We start from the raw sequence: 18,030 nt of genomic DNA, 5'->3' as shown, positions 1-18,030 counted from the left end.
AACAATGGAATTAACAGTTTATTGAGTATGCTGGAACACGCGTGTCACTATTAACCAAAGGCTAAAATACAAGGCAGATTAATGTTATCAGATTACTTATACTTGTGCACAGTGATCATAAAGCTAAAGATACCTGATTGTGCTCAACTCTTCTTTGCTTGAGTGTTACTGGAATCTTTGCTCTGCCCTTTAATGGTTCTCTCTTCTCAAGCTTGAGCTCTACTGTAGAGTCTGAAAATAACACCAGAGAAACCATTACTCTCTGAAACATCAACAAACTACAAAGTCATCCTAATATTATTTTGGAATCCTGGTTTTGGCACATTAAAATGTAAAAGAAGTTTATCAGTTGGTGCTACCTCAATAGACCAAAATTGTTTAACTGCAATTTGCTTTTTTTTTCTTCTCTATTCTATTTTATTCCATTTTTGTTTATCTCCCCCACTTATTAATCTGACCACTTTGTTGTTAGGTGCCATTAAGCTGGTTCCATCTCATAGTGACCCCGTGTACAACAGAACGAAACACTGCCTGGTCTGTACCATCCTCATAATCGTTGCTATGTTTGAGCCCATTTTTGCAGCCACTGTGTCAATCCGTCATCGTTGAGGTCTTCCTCTTTTTTGCTGACCCTTTAACTTTACCACGCATGATGTCCCTCTCCAGGGACTAGTACTAGTCCCTCCTGATAACATGTCCGAAGTACCTGAGACCACTACTTCCTATTTATTCTCCTTTCCTTTTCCTAGGCCTTAAATATAAAGTGAATTCAAACTGCTCCCAGGGAGGCTTTTGGCTAAAAACAACTTAGATGTTGAAAAACAGCATATAAAATACATAGTTATTAACATTATTTTGTCCATATATTAATTACCACTATATAACAGGGATAAGTTTTTAAATTAAAATTTGGAATGTAGAAGAGAAAAAGCTGTAAGAAATTTTAAAAACAAAAAAATGTGTATGGTATCAAGCCTGTAATAACTTAATAAATGCTAAATGACAATGATAAAACTTAAGTGCAATCCAACCCTTTCCACCCTTCTTTTTTGATGAGGGTACAACTGAGGTAGAGATAAAGAGGAATCTTGTTTACAGAAAAGTACAACAGATCACTTCTTCCCTACTCCCCATAATAAAAATAACATTTCCTTGAAGAGAAGGCAGTACATATATATTAAATCACGATGTTTATTAACCTAACAACTCATATCTTTTTATAGGCTTCAATATTCCATTCACCTAATCTTGGATTTTATCACTATTTGAAGATCTAGATTTTGTAAATACTGATAAAAACCTTAGTTAATGCCCCCATTTTGTGGCTATTTATCATAGTATAGCAAAATTAATAAAGAAGTCAGTAATAAAACTAAGTAATTTAAAAGTTAAATGACTAAGTTCTTTCCTAAAGAAAGGAATAATTATCAAACAAAAGCTTAGTTTTGCATGAACTCACTGTAGTTGTGTTAAAAAGTGGTCAAAATAGCTGTATTATGTGTCTTGCTAACGTTCCAGTCTAGTACTAGTCAGAGTCCAGAGTAAACTTCCAAGTGTCCCAAAAATGAACAGTGATTTTTTGTTATCAAGTTAGTTCAAACAGTTCAGTATTTATTTAGGACTAAGCTATCAACTTCATCCCCTACCTCCCAACATTTCTATTAACGGATCTACTTATATATCTATATTTGATATACCCTTTAGGATTATAAAATGTATTCTTATATTTGTTGAAGTAAAAATCTCACTGGTAATTGGGAAGAAATTGGTTAGACAAGTAAGCTATCTGGTTCTACAGATTCTTACAAACTTAGATTCCAAAAGCTAATGAAAACATGGTCCTCAAATAGAAAAAAAACATTCAACGATAATTAGAATACTTTCACCCACACCACTGGAGTGTCAAAGATGAAATGGAAAAGGGTTGTACATTCACAAATATCTAACTTGTTGCAACTCCAAGAATAAAACACACATACAACAAGTTTCTGGAGACCACACAAAACTGTTCAAATTTAACAACTTTATTGAATTTGCAGAAGCATTCTACAGTAATACATTTGTTTTTCATCACACAGCACTTAGTAGGTACATGTATACATGTACATTTTGGAAGACAAATAACAAATAAAATTACCCTTAGTAAGCTGCAAAGATGGCCATGTATAGTATAATATGGTAATGACTAAGTACCCAAGAGACTATATTTTGCTTATATTTAAGACTACCATTTTCCATAAAAACACACAAAAAAATTGTGTTCTACATAAATTCTACATTTAGACTGTTTCATCTTACAATCATAAAAATAAAAACAGAGGACAATACACTGCTTTATATAGACACAGACACTGGGATATAGTATTTTAAGGCTTTTTTTAAATTTAAATTTGCTTTTAAAGTTTACATTGTAAGCTTAATTATCCATGAACCACAAAACTGTTAAAAACCTGTTGCCGTCAAGTTGATACGAACTCATAGTGACCCTACAGAACAGAGCAGAACTGCCCCACAGGGTTTCCAAGGAGCGGCTGGTGGATTTGAACTGCTGACCTTTTGGTTAATCGCCATCACACTTAACCACTGTGCCACCAGGGCTCCCCATGAACCACAATATACCTTAAAAGAAAAGTACTACTTTAAAAAAAGAAAAAAAAAAAAAAGCCCCATGTTTCCAGTGTCTGGCTAATCTGACAAACTAGAGTGGTGGTGAGAATGTACTATCTGGAATATCCATTATCTTCCAGAGCAAAAGTGTGGTCCATGGACTGGTATTGGTCCATGAACTGTTTGCTACCAGTCTATGAAGAGATGAGGTACTCATACCTGAATGTAAATCAATACATTTAATAATGTTTTACTACAAAAAAACACCTTGCCCTGTCAACTAACCTAAAAAGTGTGTCTATATTTAAATTCTGGTGCATGTTTATCTCATTTGCAGACCAGTAACATTTTGCGGACTGGTACTGAGTTACACTGATCTAGACTACTATGAATGATGTAGACATTAGTAAAAAACAAACAGAAGTGAGAAAAGAGCAATAATTTGGACAAGTTCAAGAAAGTAAAAAGATATTTAGATGGTGGTATCAAGAAAAAAAAATCAGTTTTGAATGTGCAACAATTTTCAATTTTGTCCTAGGTATAAAGCAGAATACATATGGTACTACTAAAAACAGTGAAGATTCTACTTATATTCTGATGATTGGAATTTTCTTAACTTTGAAGAGTGTAAAAGCGTAAGTAAAACAGAAAACAGTGAAGTATTTATGAGAGAGAAATGCAATCTAAAAAACTGTTTGTACTAAGCTTTCCATTTGGGCAACTTAAAAAAAAAAGAAGGCACTTCTATGTGGGCATTTACTTTTACACTATAATTTGTTGAGAAGCTTGATACTTTGAAATTAGCCCAATCTATAGACTAAAAAGTTCTTAAAATTTTTGCATGAGTACTTGAAATTGCTAGAAAAGCTCCTAAATTCTTCGTATCAAAGATGCCTTTGTTCTTAACTTTATCAGTGTTTATTCCCACGCTTTTTAATTATTTTGCATACTTCTCCTCCAAATAATGTTCCACCTTTAAAGGGGATAACTGCCAGCTTATTCTTAGAAGTTGGATTAATTTTGCAATCCTTCAGCCAGAGATATCGGCGACCCACAGTGGAAGATCCCATGGTACGGGCAGCCATCTTCACTTCATCAAATGCAGCTTCACAAAGATATGAGGCTGCATCGTATGTTTTGCTCAGAATCCCAAGGGCCTGGTGCATTTTACTAGGATCAGAGCTAAGAATTTGGGCAGCCTGACTAATGTCTGCTTGCACAGCCCTAACTACAAAGGCAGTATGGGTTGCAATCTGCATTGCTGATGCTGCAGCTTCATATGTTCTACAAAGTGCTAAATCCAACTGTTTATCACAAGCCTCAGTGGAGGCTGCCTCAATACCTGCTGGTGGAGTGGCTTCAGAAATAAACCCTAGGATTTCATCATCTACTTTTGGAACTGATAATATCCGTGGTGCCTCTCTAGAAGAAACTGGATACTTGCATGCCAATGAAGGCAGTCGCCTATCAATTTGCTGCCATTCCTCTTCAATTACTTTTAAAATAGATTCATGGAGGGGGAAAGATAGTTCGGGGTCATCTATTTTATCATGCTGTGATTGCTTAGATATTTCAATGCCTAAGGTAGTGAGTGAGTGAGACACAACAGTTTTAGCAAAAGAAGATATTGATTCATTTCCAGGTATATTTTGAAATGTCACAAAGGAACCTGAATCCCTTCCTTCTACTGACTTCTCGCTGCGTCTAGGGAATTTTCGTGGAGGAGACAGGGATTCAGTTTCTTGAAAACTAGATCGATCAATTCTCTTCCGTATGTTTTCTATATTCAGTGGAGGTATAGAGTGAGAAGTCCCAGGCAAAGTACCTACCCCACCCTGTACCAACAGAGAACTGACATAATCTCTGATTGCCTGAGCAAGTGGTGGAGAAATTACTTGTGATCTCTCAGACTCTTCTAATTCTTCCCTTTCAATGGAGAGAATCGACTGATCTGAAATACGAGGCCTCCCGGTACTTAATGGTTGAATTCCACTTTTCTCTCCACAGCAAATATTTTCTACTATTTCTTTATAGGAAGTAGTAGTGGTTTCTTTAATCACTGAAGGAGAAGCTGCAGCTGAGACCAACACAGCAGCGGGTTGATGCTGAGAAGGTGACGAATTTTTCTCTAAACATCTATCATGGCTAGACTTGGAGGAAATAAATAAATTCCCTCCAGAGGCTAACTTCTCCAACTGTCCCCTGCCAGGCAACGCTGTGGAAGTAACAGGTTCCCTAGGTGGGTCTCCCTTAGAAGTATGTACTTTCTTAGTTGCCTGTAGTTCAGTCCTGCCCAAAGGAGGACGGGTGGAGATTTCAGGAAAAGATATACCCTGAAAAAATCCACCAGAGGGAGTAGTTGGAAGTTCAGAAAAAGGAACAAAATCCCTAGTGGACTTCACTTTCTTGTGTTCTTTCTTCTTTCCTGTAGAGGCAAAAGAGGCAGGAAGTTTCAGCATTACTTGTGTTTGAGCTTATTCTTTGCCTCTTTGCTAAAATAGTGCTGTTGAAGGAAAAGGCTCAATACTGCACATTTCTAACAACCAATTTGACAGACTGTGCCCTGTCACGCAATTCTTATGGAGATATAGGCATTTGGGGTCAAATTAAACAATCACAAAATTAAGAAATAAGTTATATGAATTAACAGTTTATAAAACACCAAATTGTACTTATAATAAATTTAAACAGATGTTTATTTCATGTACTATTATCAAGAAGTATTTAACTACCATGGTCAAATTTTCTTAAAATAATATAGTCTACTAAAAATATGTCAACTATTTGCTTTAAAGCTGCCTTCAAATCAAATTATCTAGCAAATACCGTAAACAATTTAAATGCCTATCAATAGAAAAGAGAAAATATGCCATACGCAAATGTACCAATATATATTAATTACAAGGAATAAACCAGATATATATGCAACAGAGACCTCAAAAATACATAAAGAAAAGCAAGTACTAATATTTAGCATGATCTCACTGGAAAGAACTATCAAATTAATGGTAGTGGTTGCTTCTGTGGAAGTGATAAAAGGGATGGGATAAATGGGGAATTTATCTAGCATTTTATTCTCTTAGAAAAATGAGATTAGAAGCAAAAAAAAAAACAACCGGCAACTTTAGGTGATGGAAAATTGAATATTTGTATTTTCTGTTTCTTAGAATTTTCAGCAACAAAAGATATTTTATTCAAATTACTTGGAAGCCAATAATCTGAATGACGATTTAAACAAAAATTCACGTTTCTTGCTAATACTGTTTTAAATATTACCTTTTTCATGGTCACTGTTACCTTAAAATGAGTCTGAAGAAAAAAACTGCATGTATCTTATTAACACCCTTTAAAATTTTACCTTCTTCATTGTCACTGTATCTGTCAGAGTCATTACTTCCATTCTGCCTTGTATTTTCTGCTGAAGAAGAAACTGCTGGCAGAGGTGTAGATGACCTTGATTCTGTTCCTTGTTCCCTCAGCTTCAGCAGCTTTTTCTCATACAGCTTCCTGGTTGTCCCTGAATTAAGGCAGAACTTGCTTTAGAAGCTTTCATTGCTATTAAGAATTCCTTATTCCTTATTTACTATTGTTTTTGCCTGTTCTTTTGTATTTACCTGCTACTAATTTTTATTTTATATTTTAATCAGCTTTCAATTATTTAAGGTCCAACTTATGAATAAACATTCAAAGCTTACTTTCACCCTTTCCTTTTCTAAACTTAAGTGCTAAAAATTACCATATAATGGACTCTTCTAAAATAGGTGGTTGTCTCCCCCTACCCCAACATCAATCTAATACATCAATGTTTCTTTTAATAGCATGGAATAGAGAACAGATTGATGTCTTGGACTTTGTTATATTTTCTCCAGTACAATGTAACTTCTACTTATCTTTGTACTTGCCTATGTAGGAAAATCATTTTTATAAACACATGGTACCCCCCTAAAGAATTATAATAATTCAAACCTCACAACTCTTAAGAGATTAATACACCTATAAACAGCTATTGAGTTATGGGGAAAAGGGAAGACCTATAAATTACATCTACACAGAACTACTGTGTAGTTAAAATTACCTTTTATAGAAAATAGATATTACAAAACAATCATATACCAAACAGAATTAAAATTATATACCAAATATCAATTAAAATTGATAATAAATTCTTCACGTTTCAGCAACAATTTAAAACAAAAAATTGCTTTTATTTTCTGTTTTACTATGCTATATGTCTTTCCTTGCATTCTACAAGATGTGTAAAATAAAAACAAAATTTTTAAAGAAATAATACATATCTAGAAATGTTTTGTAAGCAGTATTAAGATGAACATCTAATTTACTGTTATGTTGATACATAATACACATTTTCATGTCTCTTTTGGAATTTTAAATAAAATATTTAAAGAGTACCAAATGTCTACTGGTAATTATATTAACAGGTTTATTATTATCTATTTGAAAATGTCATATTAAATAAAACAACCAAAAAGAAACATTCTAAGCAAAAAACAAATCCCCAAATCTCCACAGTATTCAAAATGTTACACAGCTCAGATCAAAACGGACTTTTCTCATCTTGAGGTTACCACCAAACCCAACCCACTGCCATTGATTAGATATTGACTCACAGCAACTCTATAGAATAAGTAGAACTGTCCCATCTTTCTCCCTCAGAAGCAGCTGCTAACTACTGACATTTTGGTTAGCAGTCGAGCGCGTCACCAGTTACTGCCAAAACCCTACAAAATTAAGGCCTTGCAAGATCATAAACCTACAAGTAACGAAATGATGGAAATCCATAGTTCAAAGTTTTTTTTTACAATCAAAATTTGTTCCTAAGGGTATCTTGAATTCCAATCAAGACATGACTTTTTAAAAGCACCGTTCATAACTGAAAAAGGATACTATGCTACTAGGAATTGAGTAACTTGAGTTCTATTCATAAGTCTGTCACCAACTTGCTGATCTGGATGAATCTGGCCAGTTATGTTACCTCAGTTTTTCCTCAATTCTCATATATAGATAATACTGGAACCATATGGTCTCACTAGATAATGTGATATAATCACTGCATGAAACAATTTCAATAATGGAAGTAATTTTGGAGGTTACCTGGTTCAATTCTACCCTGTTATTTCTTTCATTTATATTTAACAAAATTGATGTCCTGGTCATATAATTAATATAATATAGGACAAACTAGTCTTTAGAGTTTAAACTCTAACTGCTAGCGAAGGGAAAAAAATCTGGGGTACTGCTTCACAGAAAAGATAATTAGAATTTTACCAACTTACCCACAATAGGGCCAGGATTCACTCCATATTTCACAAGCTGATCCAGAAGATCTTCATTGGTGAGCTCTGTTACATCTAGATCATCTTTATCTTCTAGCCTGGGTTTATCAGTTTTCTTTGTGGCTTTCTGTAAACAAAGTCCAGTTATCATTTCCACATGAATTAGAAAGTGTTCATTTACCTATAACACCCTATATACAATTATTGTGATAAACATGCAAATTCACCCTCAAGTTGATTTTTAGGTCTTAGCAATTTGATTAAATTAAAAGCAATGCATTATCTGGAGAAATTTTCTAAGTTCAATTCTAACTGTGCAAACATAGTAGTCAATCAAGCAACTAAAATTTTAAAGGCAATATTGTTAAAATGGAGCCCTGGCGGAGCAGTGGTTAAGAGCTACAGCTGCTAGCCAAAGGTTAGAAGTTCAAATCCACCAGCCGCTCCTTGGAAACCCTATGGGTCAGTTCTACTCTGCTCTACAGGGTTGCTATGAGTTGGGATCGTACTTGTACTTGACGGCACATAACAACAACATTCTTAAAACAGTCGGTCTGGATTACCTATCTAAAGGAGAGGTAGTGGAATCAAAAATCAAAAAGAATGGCAACAACAAAAAAATTAAAACTGACTTTCGATTACATTATATATCTATATTATAATAAACTACATGCTTGTTTTCCTTTAAATAATCTTTATATGTATTGTATTTCTTAAAGCATTTAACTCCCAATGGCAAGGAAGACGTATCAGCATGAAAGATGCAAAGTGAAGTGTGACTGGGTTTAAACACTTTCATCGACGTAATTGTAAATTACTACTGACCTCTTCTGATAATCCTTAAAAGTTTACATTAATCAAGAAAAGTTTAAGACTTTACCAGAAACATTTATATTTAATTATATAAAAAAGGATTTCCTTTAAACAAATATATCAGAACTTATGAAGCCCAAATGAATAGTCTCCTTGTAACATCACAGTTTGTGGTTGCTTTAGTAACCAGTTTGTGACCCGTGAAGGAAGTCAGACAGACTTCACGGTTGCACATCACCTCTGGCACAGTTTATTCACGTAAATTTAGTTCTATATGATCATTTCACTAATAGTCAAAAGAACGGAGAACAAGCTTTAAGGGAAATTTCAAAAGGAGTCTTTAAAATAACTTAAGCAATGGCAGTATTTATTAGAAAAACTATATAAATGTTCGAAATTAAACAGGTGAAGAGAGCAAAAATATGAGTACCTTTTAGGGTTGTGGCAAATAGCCTCACTTATCCCAGAAAGCACCAGAGTACTGAACAACAGAGAAAAATGGCTATTTAAATAATGGTCATAAAAATCAGGCAAAGTCATTTTGGGTTCAAATTATTATTAAAGAAAGCAGGTGAGTCAACACTGCATCCTAGAAATATTTTATGCAAAATGGCTAAAATTATTAAGTTGTATGGCTTCATTACTTTCTAATCATGTTGTGGGGAAAAAAACACAGGCATTATCTGACAGGTATTAGAATTTTTATGTTTTTGACAAATAAAAATTTTAAATACTTCACAGAAAGCAAGATTATGAAGAATACATTTCTTTTACATAGGCTAATAAGAACAATGTCAAGGCATGAGAAATCTTTCATAAAAAAATGGCTGTGAGCAGAAAGGGACAGCAACTGGTTGAACGGACACAGGGAACGCAGGGTGGAAAGGGGGAGTGTGCTGTCACACTGTGGGGATTGCAACTAACGTCACAAAACAATGTGTATAAATTTTTGTATGAGAAATTTAACTTTCACCTAAAGCATAATTTTAAAAAATGTTGAATTGCAAATGTATTATATGTATTTTTTGTTGTGAACTGATGTTGAGTCAATTCTGACTCACGGTGACCTCATGTGTGCAGAGTAGAATTGCACCATAGGGTTCTCAAAGCTGTGACCTTTGAAAACAAAGCAGATCGCCAGGCCTGTCTTCCCAGGTGCCCTTGGGGTGGCTCTGAACCATCAACCTTCAGGCTAGCAGTCGAGCACTTAACCATTTGCGCCACGCAGGGACTCCTATTTTCACAACCATGAAAAAAAAAAAAAAAGATAGGAATAAAATGTAGTATGTGCATACAATGGAGTATTATTCAGCAATAAAGAGAAATGAAGTTCTGATACATGCTACAACATGGATGAACCTTGAAAACATTATGCTGTATGAAATAAGTCAGACACAAAAGGACAAATATTTTAAGTTCCCATTTATATAATATCTAGAATAGACAAATATATAAAGACCAAAGTAGATGAGTGGTTACCAGGGGCTGTGGGGTGGAGAGAGTGGGGAATTACTGCTTGGGGTTTTTCTGTTTGGGGTGTTGGAAAATTTTGGAAATAGTGGTGATGGTTGCACAACACTATGAATGCAATTAATGTCACTGAATTGTACACTTAAAAAATGGAGATGGTAAATTTTGTTATATACATTTTACTACAATAAATTTTCTAAAAAAGGTTAAAAAAAAAAAGGCTGTGAAGTTGTAAAGAGGGCACTTTCAGAAGCCTTACACACACATATATAGTGCTGATCTAGAATTACTGGGCTCAAATATTGAAGCAATCCATACCTTGATGTCAAAATAACTGCCTAGAGTCTAAGAGTTCTACAGTGAAAGCCTTGAATTCTTTAGAGAAGACTTCTTAATGAAAAAGACCCATTTTCATGACCTACTTGACTTTTCCAAAAAGCAGTGGACAGACTAGGGAGCAAAAACTCCATTATACAGTAAAACTGCAAAAGCCAGAAACTGTAAGGTGGAAACCTGTTAGAAAAGGAAAATTAAAATATTTCCCACTAAAACGAGCCATATTAAAAGTGGTTAAGACTGCACCCTGTCAAAGGCGGAAAACTTGCAAGACCCAGAAAAGGCAGTCTCGCCAACTTCCGGCTCTCACAGGTTTCACTACATAACACAAATACTTTAAATAATAAGAAAAAGATCAATCAGGTTCATATTGCTTGTAGACAATCCCTCCCACCATAACATTCAAATTTTATTATCAACAGAACATTCAGGAATTCCCATTTCTTGCAGCAACAGCCTGGGGTTTTCAAGAAATTTCTTTGACACCACAATCTACCTACTTCGTATTAGTTGTTTATATACATGTTTTATCTTCACCAGATGGTGAACTCCTTGAACCTTACAGTAGTCCCCAAATCTGGTTTATTTTCAAAACCTCAATTCTGATTCCTAATCTTGGGCCAAGAATCTGTATTTTTAATGTATATCTCAGATGTAATAAATGCTGCCAGTTGAGAGCATCAGAAAGCAGGAGTAGTGTCTTATTATTCATTTTTGTATCTCAAGCATCTAAAATAAAAGAGTGCCTGACACAGAAATAGGCACCTGATAAATGTTTTGTTGAAAGAATTACTGAATGAATGAAAGTGCCACGTGGGGAGGGAAAAATAAGTTACTTATGTTTGAAAATCCATTTCTTATGAAGAAATAACCCAGGCCTATCAAATCAAAGTAGGAAATCAACTTCCTTATACCCGTATTTTCTTAAAGCAAATAATGAAACACTTCAGCTGTACAAAGGAGTCTTAATCTATAGAACGTTCTAGAGAAGTAATGCCATTTTATAAAATGTCAAATTTAATAATAAAAAAGAAATTGGGAGATAGGTAGTGTAATGTACATGATCAGCAAGCCAGCAATTTCATTCAGGGAGAAGGAATCATAAATTGTACTGATTTCTGCCTCCAGATAGCTTTCTTCCTTTAAGTGAATCACTTAACCTCTGAGAGCTTCATTTAGTAAAAAATTAATGAAAAATACTGGTACCTAATTATGTGCCAGAATTATTCTTAGTTTCTCCCAGCTACCAGATGATCTCTCACATCTTTTTAAAATCCAGTTCCATAATGATATCTATGACTTACGCTAATTTCATTAATCTCTACCTTTAGTAGCCCAGACACTTTAGTAACAATAATTATTATAAAATATATTCTATCGAGTGCCTATTATGTACCATGCTGTGTTCTAAGTGCCTTATATGTATGTAATACTTTATTGAATTCTAACAATCCTATGAGATATACTACTATCCCCATTGTACAAGTGAGGAAACTGAAGCCCAAGGTCATATGGTTAACTCAGGCAATCTATGTACTACACTATACAGTTACATTTAACAGACTTTATAAATCATTTTCACGTTCTTTTCCAATTCTGAAAAAGGTATTATAGTAACTTTCCACTGTATTGTTCTGACATTAAAGACAATAAATTCAGAAATCACATTTTGTGATAGGTATTGGTTACTAAGCACTAAACACTACATACGTACCCTCATGTAATCTCCAACCTTATTAAGTAACTATTAGATATACTCATATTTTCCAGGTAAAAACTGAGGATCTGAGAGGTGATGTTCATAGTTCAAGGTCACGTGAATAAGTGGCAGACTTGGAATGCCACTCTATATAGCCCTGATTTGGAGGTTAGTACCCTTAACATTTTACTGTAGTGTATAGTGGTCAAATTATGATTTAATTTACATTTACCATTACTAACATACTTTTTTGGAGCCTTGGTGATGCAGTGGTTGAGAGCTACAGCTGCTGATCAGAAGGTCAGCAGTTTGAATCTACCAGCTGCTCCTTGGAAACCCTACAGGGCAGTTCTACTCTGTCAGATAGGGTCGCTATGAGTCAAAATCTACTTGATGGCAACACGGTTTTGGGTTTTAACATACTTTTTTTATGGTTCTGTTCCACGTCTTTAAACATCTTCTGTCAAGAATTCATAGTCCACTAGATCCCAAATATCTACTAAACCTTCATACTTTGCACCTTGGAACAAAAAGGCAGATTGCCAATTCTGTAAATGTTGGCAATTTATGTGTCCACAATCTAGATAACTTCAACACCTAAAACTACTGATATCATTGAGATGCATAAAATTACCAACAACAAAACTTAGAAATGAGAAACTAAAAACCAAAATCAAATTCTGAAAACGAAAATATTTTTGTCATATCAAACTAAGTGAATCTAAGAAAAGAGACTGTAGAGATGACTGAAATGAACAATTTCTCCTTTTAGTAAAACTATTCTTCATAAACCCATGATTAAATAGGAAGTTTATGCTATGCAAATATTTAATCTTAGTCAAATACATACTAAGGTTTGGTTTGTTTTAAAACATTAAACATTCACCACTTAAAAAATCTGCCTTCTCTGTAAATCTCAAGTACAAAGTTTACTTTAAACAATTTGGCTTTCTCCTTTCAAGAAATGTGAAACTACACTGTTGTTATAAATGAAGTTAATGACTAAAGCATAGTATATATAAAATTAATTCAAAAGGCAGAATAATTTTACAGACCAATTATTGTAAATGCCCTAAGGTTCCTTTCCTGTAAATTCAAGGAATTTTTCCTATGCCTAGTAAAAACATGTATCAGACTCAAAATCTATGGCTATGAATTAATTTTTTTCTACATGGAGGTAATCAAAATATTAAATAGATATGAAGAGCTTAGCACGGCACCATGGTAGATATGCTTAAAATGTTGATTTCTTTCACCCAGAACTTATTTTACATGGTGCTGATCGACTTGAGTAACATGGAAAATTTGTTGAAGTAACATGAATAAATAACATGGTAGATCATCACATAAAAAATCGAAGACTCCATAGACACATCCAAACTCCCTGAGGGACTCAATTACTGGGAGAAGGGCTGTGAGCACCATGGTCTCAGGTAACATCTAGCTCAACTGGCAGAACACAGTCTATAAAGACAATGTTCTACATTCTACCTTGGTGAGTAGCGTCTGGGGTCTTTAAAGCCTCTGAGCAGCCTAAGATACTCCACTGGTCTCACTCCTTAGGGAGCAAGGGAGAATGAAGCCAACAGGATACAAGGAAAAGATTAGTCCAAAGGACTAACGGACCACAGCTACCACGGCTTCCACCAGACTGAGTCCAGTACAGCTAGATGGTGCCCGGCTACCACCACTGACTGCTCTGACTGGGATCACAGTAGAGGGTCCTGGACCACAGTAGAGGGTCCTGGACAGAGCTGGAAAAGGACGTAGAACAAAATTCCAACTTACAGAAAAAAAAAAAAAGATCAGATTTACTGGCCCGACAGACTGAAGAAACCCCGAGTATGGCCCCCGGACACCCTTTTAGCTCAGTGGTAAAGTCACTCTCGAAGTTCATTGCTCAGCCAGGGATTGACAGCCTCATAAAACAAAACGGGACTAATGAGGCACAGCAGTCCAGGGACAAGGACTAGTAGACAGGAGGGGACAAGAAAGCTGGTGACAGGGAACCCAAGGTTGAAAAGGGACAGTGTTGACATGTCGTGGGGTTGTTAACTACTGTCATAGGGCAATACGTGTACTAACTGTTTAATGAGAAACTATTTGTTCTCCAAACCTTCATCTAAGGTACAAAAAAAAAAAAAAAGAATTATCTATGAGATCAAATTGACGACAGGAACTCAAAAGGTTTGATGGGAAGCCTAGGGGACAGTGAGTTGAAGATAATGATGATCGAATAATTTGGAAAAGGATAGTGAGAATAGCAGCACAACTGGAAGAGTGTGCTCAATGTCACTGAATTGTACATGTAGAAACTTTTGAAATGGTGTAACTTTGGCTATGTATATTTTCACCAGGGGGGAAAAAAAAAGTGTCCTCCACGGTCGAGAAGGGAGAATGTTGACATGTCGTGGGCTTGTTAACCAATGTCATAAAACAATATATGTACTAACTGTTTAATGAGAAACTATTTGTTCTGTAAACCTTCATCTAAAATACAATTTAAATATATATATATATAAAATCGAAGAAATTAAATTATTATGGGCATGGCTGGGGCCTACAAAAATTGCTCTTCAATGATTAAGAACACATGGTAGGCACTCAAAAGTTGTGTAACTGAACACAGATTTAAAATCTTTATTTTCAGATCTTCTCGCCTCCCAAACAACAGGGTAGATGGGGGCATATTCTCTTTTAAAAGTTACTGAAGGAAAAACAACAAAACCAAACAATAATCATCATCAAAATAATAAATCTACACAGATTAATACAGGGTCCTACAGAGACTATTTTTTTTCCCAGAGGGGAAAAGGGAAAATGAATGAGGGATACGCTTTATTCAAAAATAAATTTGTTTATTATGGAGGGATAAAGTGGCTTTCTTCAAATCCATAAAAACGAGAGACTAGAAAAAGTAAGATGGGGTTGGTCTTTTATTTTCTGAACAACTATGTGCCAGGCACCGACTTAAGATATTTGTAAGATTTTCAATTTCTCTAAAGACCAGGCTAAGATTTTCAATGAAATTTCCATGTGTGTATTACATCTTTCATTTCCAGCTGGATAATCTAGGAAAACACATCAGATAAATTAAAAAAAAAAAAAGAACACAGAGAATTATAACTCTGAAAGAAGCAATCTGAGTTACACCAGTAACCAGAAGCAACAACTCCGAACTCCCCATTCAATATCTTATAAGCAGTGGAACTCTGAACTACTTTCTATTCCGATGTAAAGCATAATTTAGCAGATTCAAACCAACAAAATAATATATAAAAACACAACTGAACAAAAACCAAATTATTCTCAAACAAAATATGCACCTGCTGGAGCCAATGTGAGATTCATCCGGGATCATACATTCCAAATTTGTAATACAAGAATGTTATGAAATCAACATTTTTCCTGATTCCGAAATCCTTCCTTGCCTCACACATTTACAAAAAAAAAAAAAAAAAAACCTTCAGTAACTAGAATTTTCAAATATTTAAGCGTTTATGACAAAAAACTAAACGGTTCAAAAAGCCCTCCATATGCAAAAACATAAAAAGGCGGGAATTTCCTTATTTCAAATTTAGATCAGAAATTAGTATGTAACAGACTGCCCTCCAGGGAGCGCTCTGCGACTGTTACTAGTCATTTCAGTTACTAAAGCGGGAAAACGCTCGATCGCAACCTATTGCATTTTAGGGCTGACCCTCCGTAAGGTTTTGAAAAGAGCACGAAGTCTTTGTCTAAATACCTACTACTGGCGGCCAGCTGTCGAGAAATACCGAATTACACGCACAGGCCAATCACCCACGTGCAAATTAACAACACACATAAACTTCAAATCTCCGAGACACACAACCTCAAAACACGCAAGCCCTGCGCCTCCAACTTCTGGACTCTTACCTCCAGCACCCCCCCCCCCTTACAAAGCCTGCAACCCCGACGCGGCGGAGCACGAGACAGGAGCCAGCAGAGACAGAAATTGAGCTGTACGAACAGGAGCGGGGCACCCCGCCGCCAAGGACGCCCGAGGGGGAGCCAAGGAGGGAGGGGCGGGGGCGGGAGGCTGAGCGCGCGGTGGCAACCGCCAACCGCCAACCGCCCGCCTTTGTGGACCCGGCCAGGCAGGAGGGTTGCGCGGCCGGGCCGGGCGTCCTTACCCTGCCGACGGCGGCGCGGCTTCGGCCCGCGGCGGCGGCTCCGGAGCCGAAAACCGGGGTGGGCTCGCGCTCCTCATCGCTGGAGAAATCCGGGGGCCCCTTGCTGTTGGCGCTGGCGGCGAGCGGCGGCCGGTTGCGCGCGGTGAGGTGCTGCAGGTAGAGCTGCACGTAGACGTCTTTGCGCTGCTCCCCGGCCGGGAGCGTCACATTGTTGGCGATCAACTCACTCTTCAACTTCTCTTTCGTCAGCACCGAAGGGTCTTCCAGGAACTCTGGCATCTCCGCGGCGAATCCCCTTCCCTGCAGCTTTCACACCCACCGCTCACGCCGGCGCGCTCTCTCTTCTCCGGGGGCCGCGCTGCCTCCTCCGAGCCTCACGATTCTCGCCAGGTAGGAGCACGGCGAAGCAAACCAAAAACTCACAGACCCGAAGCAAAGCAGAAATCCGACACAAAGCCCTAGAGCAGAACCACGATCCAAGTGCGGCCAAAATAGAACCCTACACAAACCCCAATAAACACACTACAGACAAGAGGAGAGCACCCTGCTTCGCCCACGCCCCAAGAACACGAGCCGCCATTGGCCGGCGGCGGGAGGAAGCGCGGCGGTGATTGGCGGGACGGCTCGCGCGGGTTCCATTAGCCGCGGCGCGGTGCGAAAGGCTGTAGAAACGCAGTTTAAAAGCCGCTCGGGCGGGAGCTGAGGCTTCGGCTAAGGGGCACGGCCTGTTTCTATTTCCCTTTTCTCCACCCTTCCCTGTAGATTCTGATAAGGGACTAGTCGTAGTGCTTTTGTGCACGGTTTTCTTTTCCTCCCCCTACTTGGGAAGAAGCTTTTCTCTTTGGGGTCGATCACCTACAAACGGGCCGAAATTCATGCCAGCAGTGAGGACCCTTGCCTGGGCCTTTCTCTACCCCAGGACACTGATCCACCGAAGAATAACCCCAGAGTTTGCTTCCCCAAACGCTAGTCCTGAAAGGAAAGAAAAGAAAAGCATGTTGGTAGGCACTCGTATGATTTGATTTATTTGGGGGAAAGGAAGGAAGGGTATGGAGTTAAATCCCCTTCTTTCTGCTCGCAAACGCTTCTTTTGTTCGTGAAATTCAGGAAAGTCCAAACCTCTACTTCTGGGCCCTTTGAAGTGTGTTTGAATTTGTGACGGTATTTTCTTGCTGAATTTTCCATTCACTTCTTAGCCTAAAGTTTGAGGCATTTCTAAATTATTTCATTTGAAGAGTTAGTTGAGAGGTCAAGGCAAATCCTTGCATGCATTTTAGTGAAGTGCAGTCTCTGGGTTAGATTTCCTTCCTTAAGTATTTTACCACAACTTAATCAAGCCTCGTGTTTAATAATGCAGTGAAATAAAAAGAAACATTTGGGAAACCCTTCATGGGCAATTTAAGACAGCTGACAAGGTGAATACTAGATTTTAATCTTAGGGGAAGCCTAACGACCCACAATAGGCCGGGAACCCTAATCAGACCCATATTACTGATCCAAATTAAAACCTGGTAAAATCTCTGAAATTTACTACAGTTAAAATACTTTCCAGAAAACAAATACCATCGATGACAAATATTACTATTTCTTATGAATACATACATGTATATGTATGTATGTATGTACAATTTAAAAATGCTTTCTTCCAAGAAAAGAA

General features: G+C 36.9%; 1 protein-coding gene across 3 annotated transcripts in view; it reads right to left on the bottom strand.

The window, feature by feature from the left end:
• Positions 1–16,931, bottom strand: part of TMPO (thymopoietin) — a 31,863-nt gene extending 14,932 nt beyond the window's left edge. For 2 of the 3 annotated variants that reach the window (XM_004381247.3, XM_023735738.1), the window contains exons 1-4: positions 16,374–16,931; positions 7,902–8,028; positions 5,966–6,124; positions 134–231 (exon numbers count right to left, since the gene is read on the bottom strand). In XM_004381247.3, the coding sequence (XP_004381304.1) occupies positions 134–231; positions 5,966–6,124; positions 7,902–8,028; positions 16,374–16,652 (663 nt within the window). In that variant the 5' untranslated portion in view covers positions 16,653–16,931. Of the gene's footprint in view, positions 1–133; positions 232–589; positions 5,033–5,965; positions 6,125–7,901; positions 8,029–16,373 lie in introns of those variants that run through there. The other variant, XM_004381246.2, reaches the window with a different exon arrangement.
• Between the last annotated feature and the right edge of the window lie 1,099 nt (positions 16,932–18,030).

Source organism: Trichechus manatus, unplaced genomic scaffold (genome assembly GCF_000243295.1).
Source record: "Trichechus manatus latirostris isolate Lorelei unplaced genomic scaffold, TriManLat1.0 scaffold00081, whole genome shotgun sequence".
Taxonomy (NCBI): Eukaryota; Metazoa; Chordata; class Mammalia; order Sirenia; family Trichechidae; genus Trichechus; species Trichechus manatus.
Note: the sequence above shows the minus strand (reverse complement) of the source record. Positions and strands in the feature narration are given on the sequence as shown.